The sequence below is a fragment of the Eurosta solidaginis genome, chromosome 4 (genome assembly GCF_040869045.1).
Source record: "Eurosta solidaginis isolate ZX-2024a chromosome 4, ASM4086904v1, whole genome shotgun sequence".
Classification (NCBI taxonomy): domain Eukaryota; kingdom Metazoa; phylum Arthropoda; class Insecta; order Diptera; family Tephritidae; genus Eurosta; species Eurosta solidaginis.
Window position 1 is genome coordinate 14,776,567 of NC_090322.1, and position 13,456 is coordinate 14,790,022.

Consider the following 13,456-nt stretch of genomic DNA (forward strand, 5'->3'; position numbering starts at 1 on the left):
TTATTTTTGAACGTAAAACTAATTAAAGCTAACTTAAATTTAAGTTAGATTTCATATTACCCAAATATTTTCTTAGCCAAAATATCATAAAACTTAAATTCATTGCAAATAACATTTTAAATAAAAAAATAAAAAAAAATCTACAAATTTCTTTTTTTAATTTCTTACTAATGTACACGAAAAAAAATATTTTTTCATAAAAAATATTTCTCTAATCCCATTTGCCACTCTATTATAGTATTTTAGTGCCTTCTATTTACCCCAAAACTTTAACTTTAATTTGTTTTTGCTTCCAAATATACTCTTCTTCTAATTTTCTATTTAAGTATAAACAAAAATCTAAAAAGTCATAAAATCTTACATTTCTAAAATCTAGACAATATTTTCCATCCTCGGTAACTATATGGCCTATAGAGATGTAGTCCCAATTCTACTCAGTTTAGCACTTTATTTGCGCTAAAACGTCTTTTTTGTGCGCTCCTTTCAAATCTTAGCACTCTCTTACTGTTAGCACAGTTATTTTTTTTTTTTTTTAGAAAAATTTCATCCACAAGCATTCTTTTATTTATTATTACCATTCAGCTTGTATTTTAGTAACGAACATTTATCTTTGTTATAATATACACTTAGTTGAATACAAAACTACACGGTAAAAAATTTAACTTGAAACTCTTTTGTGCTACTTATATAAGCAAACCAAATTTGGTTGAATGCCACGTATATGGTTTTTAGAAAACAAGTACGTAGAACTAATACCAAATACAGATACAGTAATATTGATATAATAGTGAACAGCGGAAGTACTGCTTATAAAAGCAATGCTATAAACCCAATGTTACTTAGAGCGCGCCTATAATTATTCCACATAATAACGTTTGAAAAGCGAGCAGCGGGGCATTCATATGGCTGAGTAGATGAAGGCATCTTCCTTTACAATAGTATTAAGTATGAATGTTAGAGGTTTCGAGTTCAATACTGAGCTGCCAAGAAGCTAGCTGGTGAAGAAGTGAAATTCAGAAAAGTGAAGTTCAGAAACATGTCCTAGTAAGCAAAGCCGTTTGTAAACTTTGTAATTTTTCTCTAATATCGATAACAAAAACAATTGTATAAAACAAATTGAGCGTGTCTCGCTAAATAAATACTGATAATAATATTTATATAACAGTTAACAGCGGAAGTAATGCTTATAAAAGCAATGCTATAAACCCAATGTTACTAAGCTCTTAGAGCGCGCCTATAATTATTCAACACAATTAGGATTAAAAAGCATATAGAATTGTGTGTACCTAAATGCCGAATAAAGGAATAGCAACAAAAAGGCAACAAAAGCGAGCAGCTGGGCATTCATATGGCTGAGTGGATAAATGCATCTGCCTTAACACTAGTATAAAGTATGAATGTTGGAGATTTCGACTTCAATATTCAGCTCCCGCGAAGCTAGTTGATGAAGAAGTGAAATTTAGAAATATGTCCTAGTAACCATCACCGTTTGTAAACTTTGTCATATTGCTCTAATATCAATAACAAAAACAATTGTATACAGCAATTTGAGCATGTCTCGCTAATTAAATACAAACAATTTTTAATTTAGAAAAAAAACATAAATAGAAAGTGAAAATGGAAATAATCACAAACAAGTCTGCTAAAAATTACCCAAATCGGCTGACGATATCACAACTTATAAGGACAAGTTTAACTCGTTCAGTAAAACCAAAAGTACTATAACTACGAAAAAAATTCGAGTTTCGAAAAATTGTCCAATAAGTATTTGTTTGATATACAACAAAAATATAAGAAATTGCTTGAACCAATGAATGGTTTAAAATTTATACACAAATTTTTAACCGCGTAGTTAAATACACTTTAGAAAAACAAACCTTAGCACAAAACCACATCCTAAAATAAAAATTACTTCAAATTACTTACTTACTTACTTAATTGGCGCTTAACCGTCTAAACGGTTATGGCCGTCCAACAAGGCGCGCCAGTCGCTCCTTCGCTCCGCCAACCGGCGCCAATTGGTCACACCAAGGGAGATTAAATCGTTTTCCACCTGGTCCTTCCAACGGAGTGGGGGCCGCCCTCTACCTCTGCTTCCATAGGCGGGTTCCGATAGAAACACTTTCTTGGCCGGAGCATCATCTTTCATTCGCATAACATGGCCTAGCCAGCGCAGCCGCTGCGTTTTAATTCGCTGGACTATGTTGATGTCTGCGTATAGCTCGTACAGCTCATCATTAAATCTTCTTCGGTACTCGCCATCGCCAACGCGTAGAGGTCCATAAATCTTTCGAAGAACTTTTCTCTCGAACACTCCCAAAGCCGCTTCATCTGCTGTTGTCATGGTCCATACTTCTGCCCCATATAGCAGGACGGGTACGATAAGTGACTTGTAGAGTATGATTTTCGTTCGCCGAGAGAGGACTTTACTTTTCAATTGCCTACCTAGTCCAAAGTAGCATTTATTGGCAAGATTGATTCTTCGCTGGATTTCAGTGCTGATGTTGTTGCTAGTGTTGATGCTGGTTCCCAAATAAACGAAGTCTTTTACTATTTCGAAATTATGGCTGCCAACAGTAGCGTGGTTGCCAAGGCGCATATGCGCTGCCTCTTTGCTCGATGACAGCAGGTACTTCGTTTTGTCCTCATTCACCATCAAACCCATCTTTACCGCTTCTTTTTCCAGCTTGGAGTAAGCAGAACTAACAGCGCGGGTGTTTAGGCCGATGATATCAATGTCATCAGCATATGCCAGTAATTGCACGCTTTTATAGTATATTGTTCCAGTGCGGTTAAGTTCTGCAGCTAGTATAATTTTCTCCAGCATCAAATTAAAGAAATCGCACGATAGGGGGTCACCCTGTCTGAAACCTCGTTTAGTTTCGAACGGCTCGGAGAGGTCCTTCCCAATTCTGACTGAGCTGATGGTGTTGCTCAACGTCATTTTGCACAGCCGTATAAGTTTTGCGGGGAAACCAAATTCAGACATAGCGGCATATAGGCAGCTCCTATTCGTGCTGTCGAAGGCGGCTTTAAAGTCGACGAAGAGGTGATGTGTGTCGATTCTCTTTTCACGGATTTTTTCCAAGATTTGGCGCATTGTGAAAATCTGGTCGACGGTAGATTTACCAGGTCTGAAGCCGCACTGATAAGGTCCAATCAGCCGGTTCACGGTGGGCTTCAATCTTTCGCACAATACACTTGAAAGGACCTTATATGCGATATTAAGAAGGCTGATTCCACGATAGTTGGTGCATTTTGCAGTATCCCCCTTCTTGTGGACTGGGCAAAGAACACTTAGATTCCAACCGTCGGGCATGCTTTCGTCCGCCCATATTTTGCTAAGAAGCTGCTGCATGCGCCTTACCAACTCCTCGCCGCCGAACTTGAATAGCTCCGCAGGCAATCCATCAGCGCCCACGGCCTTGTTGTTTTTCAATCTGGTTATTGCTATTCTAACTTCGTCATAATCGGGCGGGGGGACATATATTCCATCATCATCGATTGCGGGATCGGGTTCTTCATCTCTACGCGGTGAATTGCTGCCTCCATTTAGGAGAGCAGAGAAGTGTTCCCTCCATAATCTAAGCACTCTCTGGACATCAGTTACAAGGTCGCCGTTTTCATTCCTACAGGAGTTTGCCCCGGTCTTAAAACCTTCCGTCTGTCGCCGTATTTTTTGGTAGAATTTTCGGGCGTTATTCCTGGTGGCTAGCAGCTCAAGCTCCTCGCACTCACGCCTTTCTGCTTCTGCTTTTTTCTTCCTGAAAAGGTGTCTCGCTTCCCTTTTCAACTCACGATAGCGTTCACACACTCCTCTTGTCGCGCTCGCTTTTAACGTAGCCCTGTAGGCAGCGTCTTTTCTTTCGGTTGCAACGCGGCATTCTTCATCATACCAGTTGTTTTTTCGTGGCCGCCGGTAACCAATTTCTTCCTCGGCGGAAGTATGAAGTGCTTTGGAGATATGCTCCCACTGCTCCTGTATTCCTTCAGGATGAGTTGTGCCCTCAGAGAGCAGGTGTGAGAGTCGAGTTGCGAAATCATTAGCAGTCTGTTGTGATTGAAGCTTTTCGACGTCTAGCTTTCCTTGTGTTTTTTGTTCCTTGTTTTTAGCCGCGTTGAGGCGGGTGCGTATTTTGGCTGCAACGAGATAATGGTCCGAATCGATGTTAGGTCCTCGGATCGTTCGCACATCTAAAACACTGGAGGCATGCCGTCCGTCTATCACAACGTGATCGATCTGATTGCGAGTATTTCGATCAGGAGACAGCCATGTAGCTTGATATATCTTTTTATGCATGAACCTCGTGCTTGATATGACCAAGTTTCGAACACCGGCAAAGTCAATCAGCCTCAGTCTTACTTCAAATTAGTTTGGCTCAAATTAGACTGAATAATGAGCACTCCCACTTTTTCTTCCTTCATACTTAACAATAATTTTGTTGCTTATCTATATAGGTGTAAATGTGTACAAATTATTGATATTTGGGCCCGAATTTTCAGTACGAGTTTCGCACACCATACACTAACTCAAAGCTAGTAGGGACATTCAAGCAACTACTAGCTGCGCTAGCCGACACTTCAGAAAATATATTATCTGGGTTCCGGATCATAGGGGAATCGAAGGAAATGAGATAGCTGACGAGCTAGCACGTAGGGGTTTAACCGAATGAAATGGGAAATAACAAACGTGAAGCCACTTTTCGGAAAATCTATGTAGATTATCGGCAATAGAGATTCCAAATATTTCAGCGACCTTAGTCGCAGCCATAAAACTATAAGGGTCATCGGACCACTCATGGTCCCTAGCCTGCGTTGTTGTTGTTACTACCGCAGAAGAACTTCTTATTTATTTTATAGGAGTAAAAAAGCCAATGCAAACGCCGTGTCGAAGTCTAGCTCTTCTACCCCTAGACCAGTGGGAAAAAGTGTCAATAAATATGACGCTATTGCATTATTGCCATAAAAACAAGCCCAATATTGACATTGTTTCTTCGACAGCTACGAAGGCAAACAGAAGCTAGAGCAGCGGCGCCTAAACGTTGCAGCTTCCGAAATACATCTATACAATATCTATACGAACTATGACAGTTTTTCTAAAATTGTGTCTTGCTTCTATTCCCATTTACAAAATTTTTCCATTAAAAAAATATATCATAACAATAATGGTGGCAAAAAATTATTGTTAAGGATGATTCGAAGCAACGATCTATAACTGAATAAATTAAAAAAATTTCAAAGAAACACTCATTCATTAGAAGTTCTCCCTCTATTTTTATCTGGATCAAATTTCGAGTTTAAAAATTTGCAGAATAAAGGGAGTTGTAGCACAGTTAGGGCTAAGGCTTTATCCTTAGCAAACAAATAGTTAAAAAATGCATAATCACAAATTTTCCAACTGACACACCCCCACACTATCTTCCTGTCACACACCTGCAATACCGATTTTGTTTGAAAAAAATATAAATTTTTGCAAAGCAACCAATTTTTGTTTCCGGTTATTTGAAATAAACACATTTAAATAAAAAGCACACAATATTTTTGCTTTTTGTTATGTGTTAAATAAAAAATGCGATGCTTACAAATTCTATGTAAGAAATAAACGCAATAAAATATTTTCTACAACATTTGCACTGGTGCAAATTTTTTCAATAGATTTTTTAAAATAATTTTTTTTTCTTTTACTTTTTGGAATCTACGCTTAAGCAGTACATCACTCTTCACTTGTCAAGCGTACAAGAGTGCTTTTGATTAACTCACAACTACAAAAGGCAAACACAAACTGCTTCTTTTCTCAATATCTTTACAATAATTCACTTAAAAAACCGCTATCAACAAACAAATATTTTAGTTAAAATTTAGTACTACACTCTCATGTTATAAATTAGCTAGTTGGTCATTATTCATGTGTGTAGTTTAGTAAAAATTAGAGTTTAGTGTAACTATTCGTATTATTTCGCCAATTGAGTCAACCAATGAAGCGTTTAAAAAATTTCAAAAAAAAAAAAAACAAATTCTCAAAATTTTCTAAACTACTCTACAACTTTACATACTACATAAACGTAAACTCGACTACATATTTAGTAAATTTAATAGATTTGAGTATTGTGTATGTATGTACGTATATATTTTCGCTTATTTGTGTAGTTAGTTAATGGATAAAAATTCTTGAATCTCGCTCAGTTAGTTAGTTTCATTGTTGCCTATAGTAGTTAGCGTATAAAAATACAAGATTTTTTTTTTTTTCTTTCAAATAAGAATTTTTTGGTATTAATATTTTTAATATTTATTTTTTACAAAATCGCTTTTAAATTATAAAAGTCCAACGCTAAAATAAAACAATAAAAAATTAAAAACATGCAAATATTCTAATATAAATTTTAAAATTATACAAATCTACGTACACCATCCTGCAAACATTCACATACACAAAATACCACCTCAAGCACCACACATTTTCAGCACAAGTTTACTTAATTTATTTAAACATACGTATATAGTAATTCAATTTACAGTTGCACAACTATTTATCTACTAAAATATATACATAAAACATACTACTTAATACAGGTGGTGCACTCGAACGCTCGTAGTGCTTCGGAAACCTATTCGGCGTTCACCTGCTTACAAGTCGTTTGAGTGCAGCAACGGCGATTCAGTAAAGCAGACGTCGGCAAAATGAAAATGCAGATGTGTTAGTGAGAGCGCGATTATCGCGCACATCATTTAATGCATCGTTTTGCGTTGTTCATTCGCTTCTTAGCAGCAACAAAACAAAATCGTTTATTATTATTTTTTTTTTTTCAATTTTACTAATTCTACTCAGTAAAATAATGGTTTATCCTAAGATAAATTTTTTTCCAGAATATACACCTCCTAATGCATATTTTTGTTTAAAAAATATGTACTCCTAATATACATATGGACAACATTCGTCAACATTGCGAGCGACGCACACAATCGATGTTACTGCTCCAAATGCTCAGCGACTACTAAACTAAAGATAATAAGAATACGTGTGAATTGAGTGCGAACAATTGTTTCACTATTTGCCGACGTCTGCAGTAAAGCAAGCAGTCAATCAGTTTAAGCTTGTACTTCAAGCAGTAAACATCTCATGCGTGAATTCTATGCTCAAAAATTCTCTATGCAAAAACATACTAGTACAAACAAAAGTTGCGTTTGTATTCGTAGCTCTGCGCCATCTTGTGCACCACTGACTTAATCACATAGTACACATCACTTATTCACATGCTCACATATTTCAAAAAAAAGTGGCTTGGATTTCCATACAAAAAAATCAATATACACAAGTTTTAATTTTTTCAATAATAATTTTAAGCTAAAAATATAAATAAATTATGAAAACTAAACGATTTATTAGCTTTAAGCTTTTCGTACCCCTTTTTACATATTCTACATTCCTTCCGCCCACAGTATTTATTTTTTTTTTTTTTTTGTTATTTTCTAAGCAATATGTTTCCGTTAAAACTAGAGTGACATTAACTCACATACAATATCTTGGAGTCGGCTACAAGGTCACTTTTTCGTAGGTTTTAGTGGTCTGCACCCCTTATATGTAAGACAAACCAAATGGAACAAAGTCGTGGAGTCAATATATTCAGCTAGCGCTTTTATTTTGACCTTGGTGCCTCGAACTTCTAAATAGTCCACTCAAAATGGGCAGTAAGCGTCAATAAGGTGGAACAAAATCGCAGATTCTCATAACTGACGTCAATTGACAGCATCCAGGTATATCAGGTTTCGCCCGTCTGTTATTCTCAACTCCTGTCCAATTCGGGCGGCGACATTACTTAATAAGCCCCCTTAAGTTTAATTATCATTAGGTCCGTATGACTGATATCAAGAACTGTCTTTCCGCTGGTCAGTTGGGGTCAAAACCGTTTCCATTCTGTCACATTACTGACTCGAAGTCGGTAAAGCAGTGAGTGGTCGAAACCTAACCTCAAAATTTTGTTTTCACTTATTTCAAAACTCTTCTTATTACTTCTCTTTGTTTCACATGCTAATAAATTGAGGGGCCACAAGTTGGCAAACGAAAAAAGTTGTCATTATGTTGGCAAATGAAGTTTTAATGTCAAATTTTTCATAACGGTGGGCAATTGCTGTTTTCGCTTATTTGTCACTTCGTAGTTAAAACAGGCCGCAAACGCAAACGACTTCCAATTACGAGCCATTTTTATTGATTTGACGAACTTTGGGGTCAAATTTGACCTAGTGAAAACCAAGCAGAAGTCACTTTAGGTTAGACGATTTTGAACTGACCGGTCCATGAGGACCTCACATAGACTGATTGAGTCCGTAGTGTTACCAGAAGTTTGCTTTAACGACCAAACTGAAAAACCCTATCAAAAACCAGTACCTATGTTATAAAATAACTCCGTCCTCTTGGCAAATACTAGAAGCTTCCTAGGACTTAAGCCACTTGCTGCTTCTAGATCTGCCAGCTGTATCACTCCTAACAGCTGGAGTCTTAGCCTGGCAAGTGCAACGCACGAGCACAGAACGTGCTCGATCGTTTCCTCCTCCAACCCGCACTTCCTACATATGCTATCACTGACCAAGCCTAATTTAAAGGCATGTGACGCCAGAAGGCAGTGTCCAGTCAGAATACCCGTCATGAGTCTACAGTCCTCTCTTTTTAATGATAGAAGCAACTTTGTTAGTCAAAGGTTGTAAGACCAACACATTGAAGTCACTTTAAGAATCATTTTTTTTTTTCTTGAGCCGCAGTATTATTTTCTCTTGACCGTTTTTTTGTGGTTTGTTTAAAAATTCTAAATCTTAAATTTTCAAGAAAGGCTTTTGAAGTATCTTTCGATTTCAATTAAAATTGTATTCTATACTAAACTTGCGATCTTAAGTGTAAATTTCTCTTATTTATATACGCTGTAGGGAAGTTAGTAACTAATAATACAAATGACTGGTTCAGAATTAGACCTAAAGTACCAAATAAGAACTAGTTCGAGAGTTTCTAGTTCGAAAATATAGAAAATGTATTGAAGCGGGGGACAATTTCTATCGCCTAGGACATCGCAATGTTAAATTCACCAGTTGAAAGCATGTATAAGAGATCAAGGGCGAACTAGTAATTGTTTCGAATGCCCGAGAAATGCACCATTTTCCACCGCCTAGGACAGCGCCATTTTAAATTAACCAGTTGTAAACATATTTAAGAAACTAAGTTCGAGGTAGTAATTATTTGGAATGCCTTAGAAGTACACCAGTTCAGAACTAGACATTTTCCCTACAGGGAATGTATAGAAAACGCATAAAAAATATGTGTATGCCAAACAACAACGATGCATTTAAATTTCATTAATACATTGTTATTTTTCTCTCACTCGCTCTTTCCGCTCTATATGACTGAGCTGTATAGCTATAACCGCCCCTTAATTATACTCCTATCGACATCACCTTTTACGAACATCTAAATTAATTTTTTATACCTTTCATGAACATGAAATGGTATATTAACTTTGGTCCGATGTTTGTAACGTTGAGAATTATAGAAGATAGACTCACCATTAAGTATACCGAATTGATCAGGGCGACGAACTGAGTTGATACAGCCATGTCCGTCTGTCCGTCCGTCTGTCTGTTTGAACGCAAACTAGTCCCTCAAATTTTTAGATATCTCAATGAAATTTGGCACAAGGATGTATTTTTGTATTATATTAGACATTTGTCGGATCCGGTAGGATCGGACCACTATAACATATATCTCCCATACAATCTGAACGATCAGATAATACGATTTTTGTCATTTCTGCCGCAATTTAGAAATTATAAACGTGAAACTCGGTGATATATATTCTAATATATCATAGAAGATATCCTGAAAAAAGCGCTTTGATCGGAGCTATATATAGCATATATCCCATACAACCGATCGTTCAGATAGAAAGATTTTTGGCAATTTCTCCCTTAATTTCCAATATAAAAACGTTAAACTTGGTGATATTTATTCTAATATATCATGAAAGATTTCCTAAAAAAATCAGTTTGATCGGAGCTATATGTATATAGTATATACCTATCCCATACAACCGATCGTTCAGATAGAACGATGTTTGGCCATTTTTCCCTTAGTTTCCAATATAAAAACGTGAAACTTGGTGATATATATTCTAATATATCATGGAGGAATTCCTGTAAAAATCATTTCGATCGGAGCTATATATAATATATATCTCATACAACCGATCGGTCAGATAAGGGGGTTTTTGCCATTTTTTATTTTATATTTATCTTAAAAACGTTTAGGTATGTACATCTGTTCACTATATATTTCTTGTCTTATACATCCGATTATTTGGAGATTACGAATGGGAAAGATTATTGTTCAGCCCCATTCATGAAAGGTATACAGTCTTCGGCACAGCCGAAGACAGTCCCGTCCTTACTTGTTTTTTTTTTCATTAATCAAATATTACACTCTCGTTTAAATTTATGCTCTTTTGGCATTCTGTGCATATCATACTCACCACCTCTAAACTTTGTGCAATATAACTTTCTTGCTCTTAATCTCTTTTTCTCTTTCTCTCTTTTCAAATTACTCTTGCTCTAATCTTTTTTTGCGCGTGCGGTCTTTCATTACATTTTTATACTACAATTTTAATTACGTATTTTCAAATAATAAAAAAAAAACTTTTTATAAAAACTTATACAATTAAAATTAAATAAAAATTTAAAAAAAATATTTTAAATAAAATAAATATATTGTTTATTATATAAAAATTTATGTCTGCTTTATTTATACCTACATATTACTTAATAATAAATGAAATCGTTACAAATCAACTTGTCAATTTAAATATACATATATATATATGCAAAATATATGTATTAAAATAAAATCAAACAAACCAATCGTACATCAATCAATCAATCAATCAATTTAGTATACTCGGCATGAATCTATTTGGATGTAAATTCTGCGAAAACATTAACGATGAAAGAGTATGCGATCGTAAGAATTTCGACAGCCTGCTGTGGGCGCTCGTCACTGTATTTCAGGTAGAATTGCTCAAAATAAAATGGCATTAAGAAATACTACTAAACAATTTTTGTATATACTACTAATTAAAGTTCTACTATTCTACTACTATAACTACTACTATTTTTTGTTTGTCTATGTTTTTTTTTAATATGTGTATAGAAAAGAATAAAAACAAATATTTGTTTGCAAATTTATCTATCCAACTATTTTTAGTCGTAACTTTATAGCCAATAGTTTAAAAATGTTCTTATAACTGTAGCTGTTTTTGTTTTTTAATTTTTCTTTACGATTTTATATTATTTAAGCGCTGTTTTCTGCCTTTTAGCTAGAGATGATTTGACTTTACTGTTTTTTTTTTTAAGTAAAAATCTTTTGGGTGTTAAGCGTTTGTTGCTAGAAATTTTTAACCATACAAAAAAAAAATTTTTTTTTTATTTTAATGCAATTTTTAATATTTTTATTTTTGTTATATTCCCACTGATTGGCTGAAAATAAGTTGACTTACAAACACTTTTTTACATATTTTATGTTAATTTTTGATCTTAGTTGCTATTGCTTATTTTTTGCTTGCGCTGTGATAATTTGTTTTTTTTTTGTCAAAAAAAATGTTTGTGGTGTTTTGTCGCATAAAGTTTATAAACAAAGTTATATATATTTATATATGCGATTTAAATTAATACAAATACATGAAGAGATTATTAGGATCTATTTGTATGTACCCATATTGACTAAGTGAAAACCACTTTAAGCTACATGATTAGATGTTATTGAAAAAAAAGTCTATAGACCTGTGAAAAGTGCATATCCAGCAGTGCACAAACTGAAAATGATTAGTGCAATAAAACAGTAAAATATCTAAATATCTATACATGTACATAAGCCTTAATATTACCCTGCGCATGCCTTAGCTAATGAGTGTAATTACTTTGAGGCATACGAAAACAGTGTTGTGCTATAAGTAAAAAAGGCGCAAGTTCATATCTACAATCAACAGGTAAGCCTTTTTGTATATGTATTTTTACATTTAAAAATTTTTTTTTTCATCTGTTTTGATACTGTAGCATGTTTTGCATGCGCTCGAAAAAATTGTTTGTCAAAAACAAACTCAAACTATCATTCAGTCAATTTATTTATCACTCAATTTTTCACTCACTCAACTTGACACTCTCAATTATTTAATACTTAAATTTAAAAAAAATCTGTCAAAAACACACTCAAACTATCACTCAGTCAACTTATTTATCACTCAATTTTTCATTCACACAACTTGACACACTCAATTAATTAATACTTAAATTTTTAATTTACTTCAGTTTCAGGTGCTCAATTTTTTTACTTAATATATGTTCACTCAATGTTTTTAGTTCAGTATATATTTCACTTAGCTGTAATGTTATTACTCGAACTGGCATGCTCTTAAGTTTCTTTTCACTCATGCAAAGCATCATATTTACTCAAATACAAACAGACAATCTTCCCATTACTATTTTTGCTCATATTTTAAAAGTTAAAGTCATCTTTCAATAAACTCCTCCGAACCGGGTCCGTACGATATTATAGCATTACGGATGAAAAATAAATTTCACTCAAATGATAAATATGAATCTATCGATACTCTTGAAGTGGTTGTTGTTAGCGAAAATGCATCTGCGCAGGAGTGATTTATTTTTCGATGCTGGTAGTCCTATTCTATATCAAGATCTGACAGCCTCATGAACTATAACCTTAAGCTACTAACCACCGCAACTAGGGAAATATTTTATTAACTAATTTGAACCTTCTGGATCACACAACCTTCTATTTGTCCCAGACCAATCATATTTGGTATACGGGGCATGTAGATAGACGTCAAAATAATATAGAGATATAGCGTCCCAAGGGGTAGGTAAGGCAAAGAGTCTCATCTATGCGTACACCTGTCAAGGGACAATCTAGTTTTGTGAAACGTTATTTGGAAGTACCGTCCCCAAGACTTGATTCCTAGGGTAGGCAAATACTCATTACAACAAGGTGCCATGTACTCACACTCATTACCAAACAATCGCTATAAGTATATTCCTCCTTATCCACTCATTCTTTAACGCATTCATGATTTTCACCTACAAAACTACTCACTCATACACACTTTATTACAAAATTGTTTTTGGTTTCAGGTTTACAGTCCAATAAATCAGAAGAACGCCGTTTTTTGTTTGTATATGTAATTATTATTAACCATCTATTGTAATGCAAGGCCTTATATGCTAAGTTTTATGTTTTTTGTCATTAGGCCCTGAAAAAGACCAAAATAAAAGGTCGAAACGTTGGCGAAAAATAAAAAAGGCGTTTTTCTGATTTATTGGACTGTAAACCTAAAACCAAAAACAAATTTGCAATAAAGAAAACAGTCGGTAGTACAAAAAAAAATATGAACACTTTATTACGTTCACGTTA

At 34.6% G+C, this 13,456-nt stretch overlaps 1 protein-coding gene across 5 annotated transcripts in view; it reads left to right on the forward strand.

The window, feature by feature from the left end:
- The window catches only part of Ca-alpha1T (Ca[2+]-channel protein alpha[[1]] subunit T), a 259,303-nt gene that overhangs the window by 187,125 nt on the left and 58,722 nt on the right, over positions 1-13,456 (forward strand). Inside the window, exon 14 of one of the 5 annotated variants that reach the window (XM_067780303.1) lies at positions 10,926-11,040. The exons of the other annotated variants lie outside the window; for them this stretch is intronic. Within the exon in view, the coding sequence (XP_067636404.1) occupies positions 10,926-11,040 (115 nt within the window). The remainder of the gene's footprint in view (positions 1-10,925; positions 11,041-13,456) is intronic. 5 annotated transcript variants of the gene reach the window in all.